Below are 24,002 nucleotides of genomic sequence, written 5' to 3' on the forward strand. Positions count from 1 at the left end.
ATTGCAGACTTAACTATTTTACTCTACTTCTTCCTTCATGTACTGTTTAACCATTAACTATTCTCTGCCTTTTTCAGGTGTTCTGTCCACTTTCAAATTAGTAGCTCTGCAATGGCAACCCTCCCTAGTGTGGTGTGGAACACAGAGTAGGCACTCCAGAGCTACTGTTGATTCATTGATTCATGCTTACATTCTTCTGCATTTATATATATCTTATCCTAAATTTATACATCTTTGGCAAGTAGCATACTGACAAGCTATATATTAGGATAAATGCATATTCAAACATTAGCCTTATCTAGTTTAAAATTTGTTCACAGCAATGTCTAAATGTAGGAACCCATACTAATTTCACCAGGGGCTAACTGGGTCTTGCTTATAAGCATGTGTTTGTATGTTTGTGTGTGTATATTTTCATACATCTAAAGTGAATTCTATCATTAAGCAGTCACAAAATATGTAGATATTAGTCTAAAAAGCACCTAGGAAATAACTAAAGAATGTAATCATTAATTCACCCATCAATTAAGTCTTTAATATTACTTGCAGCCTTTAGCATGAAAAGCTTCACAGCACATAGCAATAAACTGAGTTTGCATAATATAAGCTTAAAATGGCCCATTCTTTGATGTTTGTCACCAACACTGATTGTATTTTATAGGCTTTGGAGGAAGATTATTACCCCCTTCACTGCCCATTGATCAAGTTTTGAGGGTCTGTATTTAGCCATCTTGTGTTCTCTTGACTCACCTTAAAAGACAGTTTTAGTTCTTAGGAGGTCATCCCAGACCACTGTTGGCTGGTGTGTCTCAGCTACAGTATCAGCCAGTGAGTGGAAAATGCTATATTGTTTAAAGTAGCCATCTCACTCATGAAACATGTTCAGGGAACAAATTCTGTGCCTCTCACATCCTCTAATAGTAAAAGTTATTTTAGGAGTAGATTGGAGTCTTTATTATTTTGAACTCTCTCTGTTTCTGCTTCCTTTGGTTCCTAGGACCAATGAAAGTGAGCCTGATTACTGCGGGTGTTAAATCTCATTTTAAAGTCCTCAATCTCTTTGTCCAGTCTCTGCCCTCTTTTCTGCAAGAACTGCCTTCTAAAAGTTTGGTTCCCACACAGCAGCACCCGGAAGCTTGTCCTCAGTGCAAAATCTCAGGCTCTGTTCCAGATCTCTTTCATCAGAATCTACATTTTTGACAAGATCTCTACATGATTTGATCAATAAGCACCTTCAAGTTTGAGAATTCTGAACTAGAACTTTCTGAGATGGTAGGCAGCCTTTTTGTTGGCTGCGAGATGAGCAGGTGGCGGATCCCTCACAGTCCCCTTGTCTACCACTTGACACTCGGGATGTCCTCCATTATTTAGATCTCCCTCTATTCTACCCCTTCAAAGCTTGCTTCCTAAGAAGGCTGAAGTAGTCACACAGCCCAGGGCCCAGTCCATGGATCGGGAAGAGTCAGAAATGACTGAGCACGTGCGTGTGCATGCACGCGCGCCGACACACACACACACACACAAACACGCGCGCGCGCGCGCCCCGAGCCCAGGCACACCGATAGAGGACACTCTTTCTTCCAGTCAGGTAGCTGACACCATTACGCCCTTGTGATGGAGCCTAGGTTGTGAGCGGTGAGGCCTTTTGGATGGGCCGCAGGACGCCGGCCTTTACCACTTGTGGTCACTGATGTTCCCGCGGTGCTTTTTGTGAGAAGGGGTTGTTAACCTCAGTGTCCTGGCTGACTTCCAATCTCTGTAATTGCACGCAGCCTACCTAAGTCTGCTCTGTAGTTTCAATTAGGTAAAGTATTGTTCACTTCTTGCACTAAACTGCTGTGTTTTGTGGCTACAGACAGCTAATTAGCTGGTATTTTTCAGGTGGCTGCGTTCCTCATGAACAAAACGTCTCTCTCTGGCTATCTCCCTCCCTGCCCCCACTATATCCGCGGCCACAGTCCATTTTCTTTTATACCACAACCTCATGTCTGTTTTCTTCTATATCAACATTTCTTGGATAAATGTGCTTTGGGATCAGAAATGACTAAAATGTGGCAGTGAATCTTTACTTTCTTTATGTAGTCACCTGCTTCTTAACCTACCTAGCCTACTATAGAGTGTTGGAGGGGAAACTTAAGCACAGAATAGCAAGAATAGGATGAGGGGTGAATAAAACAGGCCTGCCTCTGTGGAGAAGAAGGGTAAATGCCTGTGACTGCCAGGGAAGTATGAATTACTTTAAGAGCTTGGTTCCCTACGAATTGGTTATTTTCAATGTAATATGAAAATATTTTATATTTCAGTGTGATATGAAAATATTTTTAGTGGTTATTTTCAGAGTTAGGGCAAAGAGAATGCAGCATGCATTTTATTTTTCCTTTCCCATTAGTTAAAAAAAATATAGCTGGATGTGTAAACCACCCATAAAATACCTCACTATCTCTGTGGGGGATGTCTGACCCTAAACAGGAAGTGAGGCACTGGGAGAGTGAATGGAATCCCTTTCTGATGACTCAAAGGTCAGTACCAAAGGAGCACTTGCAGCTCTGGAATGGCAGCTGGAAATGAAAGAGAAGTGGGAAAAGGTGGGTGAACCTGGAACCAAGAGGACAGAGCTGTGCTCTCATCAGAGAAGAGATGCTTTTGAGGGTGGGATTTTTCTGGAATGTAAAATGATTATTCAAAAAGTGTTCAAAAGGAAAACAATAAGATTTAAGTGAAGTATCACACTTTGCATGTCTTTTCCCTGTTTGAGAACACTCATTCAGCTTTGATGTCTAAGAGACACGAATTGATTAGATAAAAATTCCTTTAGAGCAGGGGTAATTTCTTTTATCTTTCCTATCCCAAACACTATGGGCTAAATGAATTCATGAATGAATGAATGAGCAAGTGAACTCACTGATAAAGGGAAAAGATTTATTAAGAGGTGCATCTCGACTGACAGTTAATGGAAGGTAGGAAAAACGTGTTTTTATTGCCCGACCACCCGCAACTGTGTCTTGCCTATTCCTTGCTGTGGCCCTGCCCCTAAGTGTTCTACTTCTCTCTTTTTTTTTTAAAGATATTTTTGACTTGGACCGTTTTTAAAGTCTTCATTGAATTTGTTATAATATTGCTTCATTTTTATGTTTTGGTTTTTTGGTCACGAGGCATTTTAATTCCCTTACCAGGGATGGAACCCTCTGCCCCTGCACTGGAAGGTAAAGTCTGAACCACTGGACCACCAGGGAAGTGTCTGTATTTCTCTCTTTGAAAGTGGGAAAGCAAGGAAGAGCAGGGACTTCCTAATGACATGGATGGATTGACTAAATGCCTACAACAGATAGGCCGGTTTGCATATCTCTGTGAGGAGAGGAGGGGCAGGGCGAGAGGCAGAAAGTTGGGAGTTAAAGTCAAGACTGAGGGACACGAACATTCCCAGATAAGGGCAGAGAGACTGATAACATAACTGAATCAAGTTCCCAGATCCCAGGAACTGATTGTTTTCCTGGCAAAATTATCCTTATTTCCTGCTCAGCATCTATCACATGATAGGCACTTGATCTGTATTTGTATCAAGAATAAATGGGCAGATGGACGATGTATCTGTAAAGCTTTGAAAGTGAAGACAGTTCTCAGAGAGCAGTGTAGGAAGAAGAATTTGAGGAGGAGGAGGATATTGGGAGAAAAGGAAGAACAAAAGAAAGCAGAAAATGTCAGTGTAAAGAGCCTGGTTTAAAAGAATATATGCTAAAGGAGAAGAAATTACTAGAAGTGAGAAAAAGTTTAGAAGGCAGTATTTCACATAAGGCTTCTAAGTTCTGAAGGTATGTCCAACTTCCTTTGTACACATGAAAACAAATTAACCTGAGAAAAAATTAAAGACCACAAAATATTATTGAGATGGATTAAAAAAGCCTTAAAAATCCTAATACTAAATTTGAGCTCTACTGTTTTATAGATGATTTCAAAGATCTTCCCGATGTCCCAACCCGAACAGCTCTTAAATTCATTTCTTTGTCCTCCAGAGGCTGTCATTTCAGGTGAGCCTGGGTTTTAGTTGCATACCCCTTCAAAGTCAAGTATGGGTTTAATCTGCCACTGGCCACAGACTAATTATTACTTATGTCTGCGATTTCCTTCTGTCCGTTATTAAAGCCCAGTCTTTTCTCAACCCAGACAACACAGTCTTGAAATCTGAAATCTCGTATACAAGCTGCACTTTTTCCTGCATGAGGCAAAACCCCCAGCAACATGGAAATGTGCAGCTACCCCATGCTAACTATTCCTGGATGTCACCCTGCAGCTCTAATTTCTGCTTTCTCCTCTGCATTCTGGGTGCCGCTGCCGGACTTGTCAGCACCTTGTCACAGCTTCCTGGTGCGTGGGCTACCATTGGACTCTGTGTTCTTAACAATTATCCATAAAAAAAGCCCACAGAATCCTTCACCAGTGAAAAAATGTATTTACATTAACAGGTAAAAGAGAGAGAGAAAAAAAGAAAATTGTAGTGTCCTGAAGCGGCAGCTATTTGTAAATGCTGCCGCACTGTCTCCTCTTCTGCAGTCCTGAGATGCTCTTTTGTTCGTGGTGTGACAAGGATGTGGGGGAGCCGATATGATTTAACTAAATAATACACAAATGCCAGGAATGCTTTCATATCTTGTGTACAGACCAGAATAAATTACTCCGATGGAATGTTTTGTTTTTCTTTTCAGGGAACAAACTCCCCCCACCCCACCCCCAGTTTACAAGGAACTACGCTGACAAGAAGTGGCTAAGAAATATTATTCAAAGTAACCTATTTTAGTGTAGGACTAAATGGCTGAAGATTTCACTCGGGTTCAAACGACAGAAGCCTGGAGAGGAAGCTGACAGGCCGACAGCAGAGAGAAATTAGTCTTGTCCTGGAATTCTTATGGGCAGTGGGGAGAAAAATAAGTCCAGGAAGAAATGAAAATGAAGGAGCTAGTTCTCAGAACTAAAGGTGAACCAAAAGGAATTGGCAGCTGCCTGGACATGCCAGCCAGAGAGGCCATGGTATCTGATACACGTGACAGACCAAAAGACAACTGCAAAGCTCCCCAAACGACTCGCCTGAAGGGCTTGCCAGGAAGCCAGATGCTGCTTCTGGAAGAGTATCTTCCGTGGTTGGGCATCTGGGTTCAGTGCTTTCCATTTAAGGAGGAGAAAGAAGGTGGTAAAAGACAGCTCCATCACCACCTTTAAAAAAAAATATGTTCTTTCTACTTCTTTCTGCTTGTTTTTAAAAAGGACCCCCGGAGATAAAACTTGCCAGTGTCTCTTAGGTAGAAAGCAATGTGTTAGAGGGAGAGAGAGAGACTGAAGGACAGACACCAAGGAAACCCCTATTTAAATATGTCACTCCACTAAATAATTTGGTAATTTTATTTAAAAGGTTGGGGTTATAGCTGATGTGCAAAAACAGGTTATTTGAGTGATGGGCCTGTGCCTTTATCACAGTTGGCTGGTCTTTCTCCCTCTTTCTTCCCTGGAAACAATCACGTATTGGTGTTGGCAAGGAAGCAGAGTGTGGTCTAGTGGACTGGAAATCAGGTGACTTGAGGTCTGGTTGATTTTTTTCCCCCTTCTACTTTGAAGTTATGTGTCTCTGCTCCATAAAACAGGGGAACTGAATTTCTTTATACACTTATAAGCAGAGGTCAAGCCTTGGTAATCATAATTTTTTCTCTTCACCTGATGCTAAATAATTCAAGGTAATAGGAAGTCAATATTGGATCTGGAACAAAAGATGGACAGGAAGGTTGGATGATATGACGAGACAAGGGAGATAGAGATTTTTTAATTGAGTAGTGAGAGTACTGACAGGAGAAAAAAAAATCTGAGTTTTGAAATTCCAAGATCTGTTACAAATCTGAGATAATCAAGCAATTAGAACTGGCAATCCCACTCTGGGCTGTAGTGATTGATTTAAAAGGATCCAACACTGGTGGGTGGTCACAGAGTCCCTGATCAAGACTTACTCAGCAAAGTCAGCTTTGTTGAGCACCCATTGATCATTACACTCTGGACCTCCTAACCTGATGCGTGTTAATATTGCCTCTTTTCTAATTAGAGCTGTTCTTCTCTTCATCATGATGAAAAGATAAACATGAGGTGAGGAGACAGAAACTTGAGAAAAACAATTCACCGAACAATATCCTCGAAATGGAATATTCCCTAGTCCTAGTCTATATCAGGTTTCTAAGATTCCAGGCTAAAGAATTTGATCTTAATTGGAACTATCAATGGCTTTTCAGTGATCCTCTTCTCTTAATCAGGTCATGTGATTGTTCAACAAAAATCACAGTATCCACAACGTGTGGGACACTGTAGTAGGCTCTTGGGATGTGGCAAGAATCAAAATGATAAACATTCCTGCCCTCCCGAAGCCCACATGCTAATGGTAGAAGGAACCAGGTCATAATTTCCATTTTTACCAGTGTTTCCAAGAACTCACTATACTATAGAACAGGTTTTTTTTTTTTTTTTTCTTCTGGATTATTACATATGCATTCCTGTGATTTTTCAAGAGCCAAAGGATGAATGTTAGAATAGGAGAGCATCATTACTAGATGGAGAAGGCAATGGCCCCCCACTCCAGTCCTCTTGCCTGGAACATCCCATGGGCAGAGGAGCCTGGTAGGGTCAGTCCATGGGGTTGCGAAGAGTTGGGCATGACTGAACGACTTCCCTTTCACTTTTCACTCTCATGCATTGGAGAAAGAAATGGCAACCCACTCCAGTGTTCTTGCCTGGAGAATCCCAGGGATGGGGGAGCCTGGTGGGCTGCCATCTATGGGGTCGCGCAGAGTCGGACACGACTGAAGTGACTTAGCAGCAGCAGCAGCAGCAGCAGCATTACTAGAATATCTGCCCAATGTCCCATTACCATGAGAAATTTCTAGGTCCCTTTTCTGGAAGCAATAGTTTTAACCACAAAATAAAATACCTCTGCTCCATCAAGTTTTCTTTCTAGAACAAGGCACACTATTCTCAGATTCCTTTCCCAGTATCTCTTCCTCTGGCCGCTTCTTCAATAGGGACACCCCCAGGAGTCTTTCCTCAGCTCTCTTCTAGGTTCACACTTTCCCTTGGGCTTATTCATGACTTCACCCAATGCTGTCTTTAAACCGGACTACCAGATTCATACCTAGATCCCAATCAGCTTTCCTGCATTCCAACATAGATTTCTTATTCTTTAATAGAATATAAACAATGACCAAATGACATCATGTCCAAAAGACTTCAACTTCTTTCATGTCTCTGATTTTCTCCTTTTGCTCTGTCTGAGTTAAGGGTTTCACCATTTAGCTAGTTCCTGAGTGCCATCCTGGAATCTTCTTTCCTCTTAACCTCTTGCATGTACTCACTGAGCATGTTCTATCGAATCTACCTCCTCCATGCCTCTGGTAGCCATCCCTGCCCCTCATCTCCCCATCACTCCCTTAGTATGGTATCTCAGACTTAGACACGGTTTCAGCCTCTTAACTAGTCCTGCTACATCTAGTGCGGCCCTCCTTCTAGTTATTCTTCACATTTAAAAAGATTGTGATCTTTATAAATACAAGTCAAATCACATCTCTGCCTGCTTCAGATCATTCAGTGATTTATCTAATGTCTATGAATGAATTTCGAACTCCTTAGCAAAGCATATGAGGTTCATCACAATTTAGCTCTAATTTACTGCATTCTGGGCTTCTGTCCTATCCCCTCTTTTATGTTTCCTAATTTATCATTCCAGAGGAGTCACCATGTCTTTATCATACTGTAATTCTCCTTCTTCCTGCCGCTTTGTACACAGTTTTCCTTCTGCCTATAGAGGCCTTTGTCTGCCAAAATGACATCCTTAAAAATAGCCCATGTCTTCTCTTCTGGGAGGCAATCTTTGGTTTCTCTTGGCTAAACTTCAGCTCCTGCTTGGTGCTCTTACAGTGTCTTGTGATATCACACTGTATTTATTATAACTGTTTACTCATTTATCAACCCTGGGAAACTATAGGATAAGTGAGGGTAGGAGTCTCCCTTGTGCCCCTGGTATTCAGTTGAAAGGTAGGTAAATATTTTCTGTAAAGGGTTGGATAGTAACTATTTTTGGCCTTGTGCAACTTGTTACAATGATTTAACTTTTGTCTCTGTAGCATGGAAGCAGTCACTGGCAATACACATAAGTATGTTGTGTTTCCCAATAAAACTTTGTGGATAAAAATAGGCAGCAGGCTGGGTATCATCCATGGCCATAGCTTGCCAATCTCTGATCTAGTCCAGCGCCTGGAATACAGTAGGCGCTCATTTAAGACTTCCTGAAGAGTGGATAGGACTGCACAGTTAACATTTTCAAAGTGTGAATTTACTTGACCTATTTCACAGATAAGCAAAAGGGAGAGTTAGAGGCATTAAAGGCTTTCCTAATATTGTACTTCCCTGATGGTTCAGGGGTAAAGAATCTGCCTGCAATGCAGAAGACACAAGAGACTTGGGTTCGATCCCTGGATCAAGAGGATCCCCTAGAGTAGGAAATGGCAACCATTCCAGTACTCTTGTCTGAAAAATTCCATGGAAAGAGGGAACAGCAGGCTACAAAGAGTCAGACATGACTGAGTGGCTTATGGTTTCTAAGGGCTGAGGTTGGGATTTGAGCCTATGTCTTTTGATTCTAAATCCCTGGTTCTTTCCTCTAGGTAAAAGGCCAAGATTCATAGTGGAGAAAGCTGGGACAGCTGAAAAAAACTTACCTTTTCGGAGGGGGATACCCCATGAGATGGGCCATCACTAACAGTCGAGAAGACAGTGATAAATGGGCAGTAGCCATGTTAGGTTTTGCTTTGTTTTCTATTATTCAGTGGTTAATGTTAACATTCAAATGTTAAATCAAAAGATCTAAAGTCATTTTACTCCCGTCTTAAAAACCTTATCTCTCAAAGCCTTCCTCCAGAACAAGGATCCACCAGTGGAAGGATCATTGAACCTTAGTCCCATGCTCACAAACCTTATAAATCCCGTGCCAAGATGTCTCCTAAGTAGATGACATTTTAATGATTACTACAGGGAGCTGGGAACTATTGCTTCATCCTCAGGATCAGAGTAATTAATTTTCTTAACTACCAGGCCAAATTCTGCCACGGGAGTCCAGTTGAGAAATTTCAGACCCATAGGAAGTACATTAGCTCTTCAAAGTGATTAGGGTGCCATTTCAAACACACAAGCAAAGGAGTTATTAGGCTTCTGGCTTATTTCAAACAACTTGCAGCCCTTGCTTCTCAGGGGGGAAAAAAAAGAAAGAGAAAAAAGGAAAATAACAATTTGCTCAGGTTCTTTATTTTCCAGTAAAAATACCCACGGCCTGCAAGTCTTTGGATATCAGGTATTGTGGTTGGGTGAGAGACCAAAGTGTACAGAAAAAGGGTGGAGTGCCAGAAGGCAGCACAGGAAAACACAGCTTGCTCCAAGGCACACCAGAGCAGAGCTTTCAGAGGCCTTGATGGGAGGCAGAGCTTCACCAGCCATCACTCTAAACCAGGGAGAAGGGCGAGGACTCACAGGCTTTCCAGTCCATCTCAGGCTATGCCTCATCCCCTCACCCTCCCAAAATCTCAGAAACACCCACAGGACCATTTTACAGGCTGGGTAGATGAATTACTTCCTCAGCATCATTTCCTCATACAATCCCTATACTTCTAGGTCATCGTCATTGGAGTTCTTCTGACATGCCTTTGTAGAATATTTTATTTAACATCCATGAAGATCACAGAGAAGCTTCAAATATCGGTTTACTCTCACAAAATAGCCACAGCTCAACAGTTTCACCTTTCAATGAAGCATTCAACTGGCATGCTTCCATGAGATCTGTGTATTCAGCCATATCATTTTTTCACCTTGGAATTCAAAGAACAGCTGGACGCTTTTCTTAGCCTACTTTACAAAGTGCAAGTCTCCTACAACAATGTTTATTTGCACCTAAAATCTGCAGCAAATATATTCTTCCAAAGCTGTTTTTGAAAATCAGTGAATGACATTATTTTAAGCACTTCTAAATGCTACACATTTCTGAGATATTTTAACTTTCTCTGGACGATGTATACCTCGTTGGGGATTGCATGTTCTTTTATATCTTTCCCCCACCCATCCTCAAACATTTGAGATTGTTTTGGCCTCCAAAATGCATGCCACAAAGTAAATCTGGCTAACGAGTTTGATTTAACAGTGAAAAATACTGTTGTATTTATCTTCTAAGTTTTCTGTAATTCTCATGTATTATTTTTATCCTGGAAATAAAAATGTGAAAAAAGACTTCAGCAATAGCTAGGACAGTTTATTTATAGTAACGGCAGCAGGAATTCTAGAACTTGTAAAGGTCAGCATCAATGGCAGGTGGATATATAGCTGGTAAAATTCTAGGAGTGTTTACACTGGGGATTTGAGGCCAAGGGTAAGGCCCTACTGGCTTCAGATTATCTCACTTACCAGGCTTCCACATGGCCAGTGTGCTGTCCTGACTGGTAGGAAACCCTCTCTGTGAGAACCATTCTGATAAGTTAGACAACAAGGCAAGAGGACTGTCTGTCCCTAGGAAACTGCTATAATGGAAGGCTCTGAACAGGAAGTGAAGGAGGACCTGTGTCTGTCCCCAGTGTCCCAATGCCTGCCTAGAAGTCAAGTGGACCGGGCTTTCTTATCAGCAAGATACCACTTTGAAGGTGAAAACAGCTGGGTTTGAGAACATGGGATAAGATTCAGATCAGGTTGACGGAGAGTTGGTGACAGCACAGAGTTGTGCAGGGGAATTCACACGGGGACTGGCCACCCCACGGAGGTGTCAGGTGGTTTAACAGCCCTCCAAAAAAGGCAGCTCACTGCGACCAGGGGAGCCTGGCTGAGTCAGGCCAGTGTCGGAACTCAGGTTCTGGCAAAAGATTTTGTGGTGAGCTGAAGAATCTTTCTGGAAGTCAGGAAATTTGGCAACCCAGCCTCAGCGGTTCTTCCTGTATTTATTTCATTAGGAATTATTTCATGTTTCTCACATAATAAAAATAATAAATGTTGATGTATAATGCTTATCCAGAACCTACTATGTGCTAGGTACTGTGCAAGATTCTTTCAAAGGATTCTTCTTTTACTCCTCACCACAAAAATAGGTGTTATTATGAATCCTGAATTGCAGATGAGAAAAAGGAAGCTTAGAGTTAAGCCAGTTCACAGTTACATATCCAGTAAGTGGCAGCGCCAAGGCTCACATTCACTCTGCCTAACTTCAAAGCCTATTCTCTTTACTGGCTCTCTTAAACTCCATGTCTCTTTCTATCCCACTGCTAGGAGAGAAGAAGAAACACACAAAGAAAAAATTATTTCATGATTCAACAACTCTAAGAAAGAAATATTAACATCTCAGCAAGCAGCTTTACAGTCTTTCCTAAATGCACAACTTTCCCACATATTTACACTTATACTCTCTTTGAGCATATAAAATATTGTATCCCTGACTTTAACTTAATGCAAGGATTTCCCTAATTAAAAAGACAACTAGCTATGAACTACATTTTATTAAGCTGATATGACATGCCATATTCTGTATAACTATCCCCTATCCCTGAATGCTTAGGTTGTTTCCAAGTTTCTACTCGCGTAAATAGTAAAATTTCATTTGCATAAACTACCTGCCTCCCCCAGCATTTCTTAGGATAGGTAATGGCATTAAGATATTGGCTCAGAAAGCAAGAAGATCTGAAAGGCTTTCATTCTTGAGCTGTATTCTCTTTATGGCTTCCCACTGCGCTGGTTAGAACATCCCCACCAGCAGATCTAGAGGGCTTGTTTCAACTCACACCAACAAAACAGAGTTCTCTATCTCCTTATTCTTCTCTAACCTCATCTTGCCTTTTCCCTGTCTTATTTCAAAATAGAGAAAAACAGACACCCTTCTAAACAGTGTCTTCTTTTAAAGGAACTATTTTTACAATCACTCGGCATTGAAAGCCCAGACTTCTCCCTATGGCTGACTAAATAAGGGGGTCGAAGACGCGAGAGAAACAAAACCTGGGTGGAGTTTTCCTTTGAGAAGTCGCAGGGCTTGGACTATTGCTGTCCATCTAAGATCCATCACTCCAACCTAACTGCCTCTCCAAGTGGCTTCTTGGGTCCTTTTCTTCTTCTGTCTCATTCACCCTACCCTCTATTGTTAGAGGACTCTTCCATAAAAACGGAGCACATCATGCAAACGTCCAACAGGTAAAGTCTCAGTGGTTCTCTGTTTCTTATACAACCTCTCTGCCTAGCTCTCAACCTCAAGCTACTACCCATCAACAAACAACGCTTATCTTTCTAGGTCCGCCTTCCCATTAACTTCGTCTCCACTTTGCCTGCCTGCCTTTTCAAATAAGCAGGCTGAAGGAACATGCATCGGCCACGTATTTTTCAGAGATAGAACATGCCATTTATATGATTCAGAGGGTATCACAGGACCTTCTAGTGCTTATCACTGTAATGTCAATTGGTGAAAGTGCCTATTAACAAAGATTTCTGGCTGATGACATTTTGAGACGATAGTGTATTCTGAATTCCTGGTCTCAGTCTATCACAGCAGAAGCACATACTTCACCATGAGTGTGATCGAGAATGAAGACTCTGGACTATGAGACTGTTCAGCCTGTGAGGTCATTATGTAATCTTACGCTTACCATGGGCTTCCCAGGTGAGGCAGTGGTAAAGAATCCACTTGCCAAGGCAGGGGATGCAGGAGATGCAAGAGATGCAGGTTTCATCCCTGGGTCAGGGAGATCCCCTGGAGAAGGAAATGGCAACCCACTCCAGGATTCTTGCCTGGAAAGTTCCATGGACAAGGAGCCTGGTGGGCTACAATTCATGGGGTCATAAAGAGTGGGACATGACTGAGCAACTGAGCATGCACGCACATGCTTAATATAATCATAACCCTTAAAAAATTCTGGCTTTTGTGAATAGCACCTGCATCCAGCTTCTACTTCAACTGTGGTGCATTAAACTTTCTCAGTTGGGAGTTGCTCTACTTTCAAGGGAATGTTTAACTCAGAGCTTTGCAAAAATGGACTTCTATTTTGTTGGCTATAGAGTACGACGTAGGTCAAGTGGAATTTTTGGCACTTCATTGCATTCTCTGACCTTTGCTAAACAAACTTCAAAATATATATATATTTGCAACAATTTGGAATAAACACTACATACAAGTGTTGATGGTAGATTTTCTGAAGAACTACCAAATACATCAAGACTAAGGAAAACATTCTAATGATTCTTTCAAACATGAATACATTTAAATTCTCGTTAAACAATCTTCTTATTTAGTCTTCTCAAGCTTTGATGACATGCCACGATTGGCTGTTTATCAAAAACTTAGCAAGAAATGCTTAACAAGATATAATCATGTGCATACACTTGTGCATAATTAAGCCCTGTTTATAAATCATTGCAGGGTGGAATATGGTCACACAACTCAAGAAAGGTGGGTGGCAAGCAAACAACACTTTCTCTCCATCTAAAATGGAAAACTATATCACGTGGATGCTGTGAAGGTGATATAATAACCCGATCTTAAATCTCTATTTAAAACATCTATTTCCATCTCTACTGAACACACGTTCTAACAAAATTAGGGAATTAATTTAGATATGAGACACGATCAGGTACTAATTGCTAATACTGCGATTGTGTGGCATGACTCTCATCCTTTCAAAGTTTTTAATTGGATAGACTCTCTTCAGTGTGTGTATGTGTGTGTGTGTGTGTGTGTGTGTGTGTTTTCAAAGTAGGATTTAGCTGATTCTCAGTTTCTTCATTTTATAGTTGTTCTTTCAGTTGGAAAAACAAAGGCGTACTTGAGACTGAGTAATGGATATTTCTCAAGATCTCTGAGACTAGGTATTACATAGCATTAAAGGGTATACTTTCCCATTTGCTTTATGAGTTTGTCCAGTTAGAATTACTGAGATAAGCACTCCAGTATTTACATGCAACTTGAAACTCCTTTTATGGTGTGCATGGAACCTAAGGGAAAAGAATTAGCATTTGAGGAATGCTTACCTTTTGCCAGACTTTTAATATGCATTATCTCATTTAATTCTCATAACCACAAGATATGGTTGATATTATTTAATATGATTTTACGTGTTTGAGATCATAAAGGGAGTATAAAGTATAGAACAAGAATTTGACTGTAGATCTCTATTTCTTCAAAGCCCATCTTTTCACCAAGAAACCACACTGGGTTTCCCACCAAAGCCAGTATATGGACGTGACAAGCAGGGGCATTCTAACAATAAGGGATCTTCTGAACTTTGATACAGCTTCCACTGGTGGGAGTGAAATAAGTAAGAAGGAAATATGATGAATTAGATTGAAATATGTTTCCTAATGTAGTGAACAGTGAAGCAAGTTATAGATTATCCATCCCATGGAATACTATGCCAATGTTAGAAAGAATCAGATACCTGCTTAATGAAATGGGAAGCTGTCCTTGAGTTGCAAAATAGTTGCAGAACAATACGGGCAGAATGTATACTCTAATGCAATAAACAAGCACGCACAGCTGTATTTGCATGTCTTTAGGATTAGGAACAGGCCTGGAAGGGTAGATACAAAAAGTGTAGTTTTTTTCTGCTCAGCAGGCTAAGAGTGACTGGAAGGCAAATTTGATTTATAAGCACAACAGTTGCCTAAATTTTTCATGTATGCAATTCAATGCATTATATTTACAATTAAAAATTATGTAGTGGGTTAACTGAATAATCCATAGGAATGACTCAACCCAAGGAATGGGTGATTACAGAGATTTAATCTCACAAAAGCAAAAGTGCCCAATCTATCAGGCTTCAGCATTACTATATGTATGTGATGAAAGCTAAACCTCATCACTTATGTAGCACTCTGCATTATCTGAAGAAGGTGTTAACACAAGACAAATGAGGAACGGTCATTTCAAACTTAAAGTGTCCAAAACACAGCTCTCCAGTCAGTTCTTCCTATTCAACCTTTTCCTTCTCCCAGTTTTACTCATCTAGGTAACACCACCATTTCTCCATTTGCTCCAAACCAAACCCTAAGAGGAACATTTAATTTCTTCTTTCCTTTCTCCACTGCATCCTAACTATCAGCAAATCTGACTTGACCCATTATCAAAATACTTCTTTAAGGCTTACAGTGAAACTACCATTACTTTTTGCCTGAACTACCATGGTCTTCTCCATATAGGTCTCCCTGCTTTCACTTTTGGAAATCATTCTCCATCTGTCAGCCAGGGTGATCTTGTATAGAATCCCTCAATTTAACACACTTTATGGTTCATCACTGTATTTATAATGGAATTCCACTTTCTCACTGTGGCCCGCAAGAACCTATGTGGTTTTACACTGGTCTAACATCTATGACCTCAGCTCCACCCTCATGCCCCTCATCCATGAGGCTTTAGCCAGTCAGGTCTGCTTTATGCTTGTCAAACACACCGAGCTCTGTGTGGCCTCTAGGTCTTTTCACTGTCTTTTTTCTCTTAGCAGTTTACATAGATGTCACATTGTCTATTGGCATCAATGTCTTATAGATGAAGGAATTGGATATCAGAGAGTTTAAGTCATTTATATGTGGTCATCACTCTTGGTACATGATGGCTCTAGGTTTTGAACTCATGTCTAAATCATTTCAGGCTTCTGCCATCATACTAAAATAACAAAGTAAACCCAGCCCATTCCAGGGCTCTGGCTACAGTTGTGGCAATCAGTCAGCAAACACGTACTTGTTGAAAAGTTAGGAAAAAGAGATTATTTTGAAAGTTCCTTTTGTAGGTCTCCCTTCCTACCTCAAGTACATTTCCCAGCTTCTGAAGGAGTTCTTAGATCAGCTAGAGGGGGAAATCTGAGATCGATGCATTTAGAAACTCCTGTACTAGAGACTTGAAATTAAATATTGGTCATTTAGGAAATGAGAATATGACAACACAACCAGAAACTTTTACAACTTACTTAGTTAGGTGTCCAAAGAGGACCTTCATGGTGTCACGATTTGGTGGAGGGAGTTTTTGTACAAGAGACTTTATAGCTTCGATTCTTGTGTTGTTGTCTTGCTTTTCTGAAAAAACAAAACAAAACAAAAAACAGTTAGAAAAGAATACGATCCCTCAGGTGCATGAGGGAATTTTCTAAGAAGAATTTTGGACTAAGTCTTAGCAAATGTAAAACGTAAAGCTCTGATTAGCAGCAAAAGGGAATAAATATACTGAAAATCAGCACCATGAAGTTTCTTTATTTTGACAGTGAATAAGATCAAGGGAAAATGAAAGCAGCAACAGTGTGGCTCTCACACAATCTTCTTATTAAGATCAAGTATTGAATCAGTTTTCATAAGTGATTTACTATTTTGTCAGTTGTGGCAGAGTAAATAATGGCCTCCCAAAGATGTCTATGGCCTAATCTCTGGAACTTGTGAATACATTACCTTCCACATATTAGGGATTTAATCCCAATTAAACTAGGGATTCTGAGATGGAGGGATTATTCTGGATTATCTGGATGGCCCAATGTTATCACAGTGGTGGCCAGGAGGGAAGCAGGAGGATCAGGGTCAGAGAGAAAAGGGGATATGTCAATGAAAGCAAAAGGAGCTATGGCAATGTGATACTCCATGGGTCCAGGAGTAAAGATAGCCTCTAAACCCCAGAAAAGGTGAGGAAAGAGCCTCCAGAAGGAACACAAGCCTGCCAGCATCTTGATTTTTGCCCTACAAAATAGACTTCAGACTTCTTGTCTTAAGGAACATAAGATAATAAATTCTTATGGTTTGGAGCCAGAGTTTGTGATAATCTGTCATAGTAGCATTAGAAAACAAACACACAAGGACATATATTCTGATTCAATTACCAATATTCTATTTTTTTGCTTAATTTTGTGGAGGACTAAAGATTTTTTTTATTAGTTCTACGCTATCTTTTCTCCCTAATACATTTCATTTTTGCAGTAAAACAAACAAACAAAAAAAAGCAAATAAATTTGAAAGCATAATGTTTAGTCATATGCATTTAAAAAAATGGGAAGTTGTTCCAAACTACATGCACATAGGTTGTTTTCTTTCATTTTGTTTCTTTTTGCCTTTCTGGGCATGGATGGCACAGTAAGAACTGAGTTACTTAGTACACTAGAAAATTTATCTTACCATAGTTTTAATAAGAGCTCAGAATTATAATAACTTCTTGAATTTAAGCTCTTTATATAATTGACTCAGATAGCTTTCTTTTCTGTACTTTACTTCTAACTTCTAGCACAGAGCTCTTGATGATTCTAAAGAGGCCACTGCTAGAAAAGATAGGAGATAAGAGAATAATATGTGAGGCACACACCATCCAGTTTCCATTCTCTTCCTCCTTAGCTAGACCATCCCATTGTTGAGAAGATGGCCTTATGCAGATCATTAAAAGAGATCATTTCCTCACTTCCTTAGCTGGAGTGACCAGCTGACACTGTCTGGCCAATGAGACTGTAGTCAGAGTGTTATGTGGGACTTCTGGGGAGGCTGTGTACAGGGGGATAACTTATCTTCATAGCCTTTTGGCCTTTCTGTTTAGAAAGTAGATGGCTTATAGTTGTACTATGAGATGATCATGGGAACTGAGGCCATGGAGAGTGGAACACACAGTATAAGGAGCTTCCTTCAACCTGTGGAGCTATCAGGACAGTCCTGAAGAAAGAGTGTAGAAACTGACAGTTTTTTTTTTTTCTTTCTTAGTACACTATTGCAAAGGAAACTTTTTTCTAAGGAATGACAGGAAAATATCCTGCAGAAGAGGGTATTTGGCTAAAACAGAGCTATTTCAAATCCTGAAAGATGATGCTGTGAAAGTGCCGCACTCAATGTGCCAGCAAATTTGGAAAACTCAGCAGTGGCCACAGGACTGGAAAAGGTCAGTTTTCATTCCAATTCCAAAGAAAGGCAATGCCAAAGAATGCTCAAACTACTGCACAACTGCACTCATCTCACATGCTAGTAAAGTAATGCTCAAAATTCTCCAAGCCAGGCTTCAGTAATACATGAAGCATGAACTTCCAGATGTTCAAGCTGGTTTTAGAAAAGGCAGAGGAACCAGAGATCAAATTGCCAACATCTGTGGGATCATCAGAAAAGCAAGAGAGTTCCATAAAAACATCTATTTCTGCTTTACTGACTATGCCAAAGCCTTTGACTGTCTGGATCACAATAAACTGTGGACAATTCTGAAAGAGATGGGAATACCAGACCACCTGACCTGCCTCTTGAGAAACCTACATGCAGGTCAAAGCAACAGTTAGTACTGGACATGAAACAACAGACTGGTTCCAAGTAGGAAAAGGAGTACGTCAAGGCTGTATACTGTCACCCTGCTTATTTAACTTATACGCAGGGTACATCATGAGAAATGCTGGGCTGGAAGAAGCACAAGCTGGAATCAAGATTGCTGGGAGAAATATCAATAACCTCAGATATGCAGATGATACCACCCTTATAGCAGAAAGCGAAGAACTAAAGAGCCTCTTGATGAAAGTGAAAGTGGAGAATGAAAAAGTTGGCCTAAAGCTCAACATTCGGAAAACGAAGATCATGGCATCCGGTCTCATCACTTTATGGGAAATAGATGGGGAAACAGTGGAAACAGTGTCAGACGTTATTTTTTGGGCTCCAAAATCACTGCAGATGGTGACTGCAGCCATGAAATTAAAAGACGCTTACTCCTTGGAAGGAAAGTTATGACCAACCTAGACAGTATATTAAAAAGCAGAGACATTACTTTGTCAACAAAGGTCCGTCTAGTCAAGGTTATTGTTTTTCCAGTGGTCATGTATGGATGTGAGAGTTGGACTGTGGAGAAAGCTGAGCACCGAAGAATTGATGCTTTTGAACTGTGGTTTTGGAGAAGACTCTTGAGAGTCCCTTGGACTGCAAGGAGATCCAACCAGTCCATCCTAAAGGAGATCAGTCCTGGGTGTTCATTGGAAGGAGTGATGTTGAAGCTGAAAATCCCAATACTTTGGCCACCTCATGTGAAGAGCTGACTCATTTGAAAAGACCCAGATGCTGGGAAAGATTGAGGGCAGGAAGAGAAGGGGATGACAGAGGATGAGATGGTTGGATGGCATCACTGACTCAATGGACATGGGTTTGGGTGGACTCCAGGTGTTGGTGATGGACAGAGAGGCCTGGCGTGCTGTGGTTCATCGGGTCACAAAGAGTCGGACACGACTGAGCGACTGGACTGAACTGAACTGAACTGAACATGGAAATACGGTGGGGGTAGCCTTAGTAGAACTCTGCTTAGAAGTGGTTCTTCTTCCTCTAAAAACCACAAAGGCCTATAAATAATGCCTCCCACACTCAGAGCTTTCAAAATTGCAGTTATTCTTAGAAGAGTTCCAACATACTATGGATTGGACAACTGCAAATGAAAGAGACAAAGGGGAGAGCAAAAGAGAAAGGGTAGTTGCAACCTCATAGCAACAGCAGATCTAATCTTTCTGCCAAAAGGCTAGAAAGCCCCCTGTAGCTTAATGATGGCAGGACAAGGTGATGCTTCAGAGGACCAGTTGGAGCCTAAGGGATATGAGAAACTCAGAAGTAAAACAAGTCAATAAAGATGAGAGCAAATTGGTACAATATGTTCAGGACAGAGCACTTAGGGACACTTGGAGACTTTGTATCTAGCCATCTGAAGCTAATTCCATATACACCAGTGATCCTATACATAAACATACATTGCTTACCTGGTGGCTTAGTGATAAAGAACCCCTCTGCCAATGCAAGAGATATGGGTTCAATCCCTGGGTAGGAAAATCCCCTGGAGAAAGAAATGGCAACCCACTCCAGTATTCTTGTCTGGGAAATCCCATGGACAGAGGAGCCTGTCAGGCTACAGTCCATGGGGTTGCAAAAGAATCAGACATGACTTAGCGATTAAATAACACAACATACATACATTTATATATTTATGAGATGAGTACATTCTGCATAAAATGGCATGATGCTAGTAGTTTAATTTACCCAAGGATCTTCTGATTCAAGTAATAAAGATGAAATTGGGAAAGGTGAGGGAAGGAGAGGAGGGGAAAGGAAGAGAGGTGACCTTTCTAATTTTATTGAAGACTCTGGCCATGGCAATGATTACTTTAATGTCAGAGTCTCAGAAAAAAGGATCCGTTAACATTAAGGTCTATAGAAGCAGCAGCCATGATCTAAGCTTGATAGACAGTTAAGCAGAGAGTGGTCTAAATGGCCGTATCCAGCAAACCTGTTTTAGGGACTATATGACCCAGGCAGAGTAGGTTTAAGAAAGGTTGGGGTTGCTTAATTGGAAATAACTGCAAGGTCACTGTCATGGTATCTGGGCAGGAATTAAAGCTTTACTTTGTCTTTTTAACTACCAGATAAAAGAATTATGAATCTCCCTAGGCAGAGTCCCTCTTCTATGTTCCACTGTGCTTAGGGCATTCTATTTATTGATACTTCATATGGTATGTTCGTGGCATGAATACCTGTAGATTTGTCCCATTAAACTGAGAATTTTCCCATAAACTGAGGCAACTCTTATACTGGCATATAGTGGGTTAAATGGAGTTTCTAGATGGCACTAGAAAAATGAGCTTTCTGGGTGGTAAAGAACCCGCCTGCGAATGCAGGAGACATAATAGATGTGGATTTGATCCCTGGGTGGGGAAGATCCTCTAGAAGAGGGCAGTATTCTCGCCTGAAGGTCCCATGGACAGAGGACCCTGGTGGGCTACAGTCCATGGGGTAGCAGAGTCGGACACGACTGAAACAACTTAGCAGCAGAAACAGTGGGGTAATTGAATTAAAATAAAAAATTAGTAAACAAAGGGAAGACCTGAACACAGATTGGGACAGACAGACCTTGGTTTGAATTCCACAACAGTGTTTTAGCAGTCTTGGATAAGTGGTATGTGTGGTTTGTGTGGTCTTGGATAGGTTTTTTATTTTCTTTGAAAAATGTCAAAGAGGCCAGATTTATGGATTAAACAAGACCGTATGTAATGTACCTAACAGTGACCAGCAAAATGTAGGTACTGTATAAATATTCATCACTCCCCCTCTCCTCTTCTTCTTTTTTTTTTTTTTTTTTTTTTGAGGTCTATGCTAGATATGGCTCACGGGCATACTACCTGGTTATAGTGAGCATTCGAAATGTAGTTCCTAATACTTGAACTGAGTTGGTGCCAACTGGTGACAAGACACTTGCTATGGCTGCCTGACATTTCATAGCACACTAAATAATTTGAGAGGCTGGTGATCTGCTTGATGAGCAGCTTAGTTCCATGTAAGAATTTTTATAAAAGTATATGATTGTTCCATATATGCTGGTAAGAAACATCCTACATGAAGACTACTTAATAGAAATATTTTTCTTTTTCTCTGCTTTCACTTGTAATTGAGGAACTGAAATGAATGGTGGTACATACATATCTGTGGTTAAGTTACACTTAAGTCATGGAGGGGGTACTGGACAATAGATTAGAGAGGGCTGAAATATTATCAAGGAGGAGCCATTTATTGTTCTTACAACATAATCAGAAAGAAGGTTTGAAAAGGTTATAGGAAAGCAGTAGCTTCCCCTTCAAATCAATACTGTACCCACTCTTCCATAGCTTGTAAAATCAGGAAATAACACAAACACTTCTAAGTGGAGGAACTTCTAAAAATACAATTGGATACATTAAAATCGAAATGACACCTTTTCAGATCTGGTTTATTGATGTGTCATATTAGGAGCTGGAATCAGCATACATAATACAGGAGTGGTTAATGAGCTAAGATTCAGACACAGCTTACTAAAGATGCGTCAACTGTCTTCAATTGATTCAGTGAGCATCTGAAAGACAGCATTTTCTATTAATATTTCTCCTTCAGCATATGGTTTCTCATTATTGTGAAGTATTGAGAGTTTTGAGAAGACTTTCAGATATCTCTGACTCTTTCACATTATGACTAAAAGGGAGAAAATGAACCTTTTCTACACAGAGAATTAGAGAACCTCTTAGGTAAATGGTATACTAAGAGACTTATACAAACTCTTGCTGGTAGGAAAACACTCCATGATTTGGGCCTCTTCCGCTCACGTTTGCTCTTACCTTCATACCCTTCTGATTTACTTTTGTATCTACTTTGAGTGAAACTTGCTCAGTCGTTTTCAACTCTTTATGATCCCATGGACTCTACAGTTCATGGATTCTCCAGGTCACAATACTGCAGTGGGTAGCTATACCCTTCTCCAGGGGAACGTTTCAATCCAGGGATCAAACCCAGGTCTCCCACACTGCAGGCAGATTCTTTATCGGCTGAGCCACCAGGGAAGCCCATCTGCTTTAATACGTACATTTTAGTTCCCACTCAGATTCCAATAGCCTCTCCAGTCTGAGCTGTGAACCCATACTGCATACAAAACTTTTCTGGAGGACTTCATTTTTGTCACCCAATTGCAAAAAATGCCTATGGAAAATACACATGGGATACACATATATACTAAAATAGTAAACCGCTTTTTTCACTAAGGCCTATTCCTCACCCACCTGGCCCCATATTCTCAAATTATACCAAACTCCGTTGTAAATGAGCTTCTTCAAAAACAACTTCAGGCTACTTAAAGAAGTAACAGCTCCTACATGATGTGATAGCCTTTAATGTTATGATAAGGATGTGGCTTTATAGTTTTCCCTCGATTCATGGTTTTGAGGGCACATTTTAAAAAATATGGTTTATGATGGTTACATTTGCATTTATCTGCATGAAATGTTGCTACTAAAACAAGGACATTTACAGCCAAATGCCTTTTTTGCAGAGATAAGATAAAGTTATACAGTGATGGAAAGAGTTCTGTGCAGTGCAAAACCCCAGACCCGATGACCCCCAGACACTTTGCCGGCCTTATCATCTATGCATTTATTATTCCTAACTTATTTATGGTCACAAGTTAAATTATATATCAAAATTGACTCTACTTTGATATGTAGGTTCACCCAGGGGAATAAAAGACCAGATTCTCCCAGTAAACAACATAGTAGTAGTACTATTCATTCTATTTATCTGTAATTCTAAAAGGATAACTGTACCCCTTTGTTTTGAGGAGGTCAATATACATCACAGCTGTTCTGCTTCTGAAAGTTATGCTGGAATGTATAGAGCATCCTATATGAAAAAAATGGCTGTTGCTTATATGTCAAGGCTATATTTGGAAGAGAGCAGTTAATTTCTATTCACTTTCTATTCTTTGTATCACCACCATTTCAGAATTTAGTTACAGACTGCCCTAGCTTGTAGGAGGGATGCTTATCTTCAGAGAACATTTAATTTATTTATTTAGTGTACCCTACAACTGGATGCAAATCTTTGAGGACATGCTTTTTAATTATAAAATTTGAGTTGGGTGTTAAAGGATCATCCATATCATGCAAACAATCACTTGATAACTTTCTTTAAATAACTAACATTTACTTCAGGGAGAAACACTAGGTGGAAAGGGAGAACATTCAAGACTTACAAATGGATAAAAATAGACAGATGCTTTAAACTCCTGCTATAAATTAAGAGAAGTGGTATATCATGAAGGAGTCTGAAAAAATTAGGTTAGAAATCATGCTCTATAGTATAGTTGGGGCAAGTTGCTTGAACTCTTAATGCTTCCAGTTCCTACTTAAACACAGACACACACACAAAATCCATATACATATATCATACAATTGTATGTAGAATTTTGTTTCAATGTACATGAATGCATATATTGTAAATACTACTGAATATAAGTACCCTTCCCATTAAAATCTTTCTTTTAAATCATCATCTCTATCTGCTCTGATTGCTCATAGTTCAAGGTTATTTTCCAAATCATATGAAGCCATAAATTTTACTCTTTAGTGCTGTTTCCTAAACAGGAACAGCCCATAGTATGTATTGGCTTTGTGAATACTTTGAAAGCAGTCCATTATGAAAGAGAGCTTGGTTCTAATTCA

At 40.3% G+C, this 24,002-nt stretch overlaps 1 protein-coding gene and 1 long non-coding RNA gene across 4 annotated transcripts in view; one reads left to right on the plus strand and one right to left on the minus strand.

Annotated features, from left to right (window-relative positions):
• The window catches only part of LOC121818719 (uncharacterized), a 71,458-nt gene extending 61,165 nt beyond the window's left edge, over nucleotides 1–10,293 (plus strand). Inside the window, exons 3-4 of the long non-coding RNA XR_006058786.2 lie at nucleotides 3,944–4,025; nucleotides 4,701–10,293. This is a non-coding gene — a long non-coding RNA (uncharacterized LOC121818719). The remainder of the gene's footprint in view (nucleotides 1–3,943; nucleotides 4,026–4,700) is intronic.
• The window catches only part of ARHGAP15 (Rho GTPase activating protein 15), a 700,830-nt gene that overhangs the window by 43,991 nt on the left and 632,837 nt on the right, over nucleotides 1–24,002 (minus strand). For all 3 annotated transcript variants that reach the window (XM_042243922.2, XM_027964991.3, XM_060410067.1), the window contains one exon: nucleotides 15,987–16,092. In XM_042243922.2, the coding sequence (XP_042099856.1) occupies nucleotides 15,987–16,092 (106 nt within the window). The remainder of the gene's footprint in view (nucleotides 1–15,986; nucleotides 16,093–24,002) is intronic.

Source organism: Ovis aries, chromosome 2 (genome assembly GCF_016772045.2).
Source record: "Ovis aries strain OAR_USU_Benz2616 breed Rambouillet chromosome 2, ARS-UI_Ramb_v3.0, whole genome shotgun sequence".
Taxonomy (NCBI): Eukaryota; Metazoa; Chordata; class Mammalia; order Artiodactyla; family Bovidae; genus Ovis; species Ovis aries.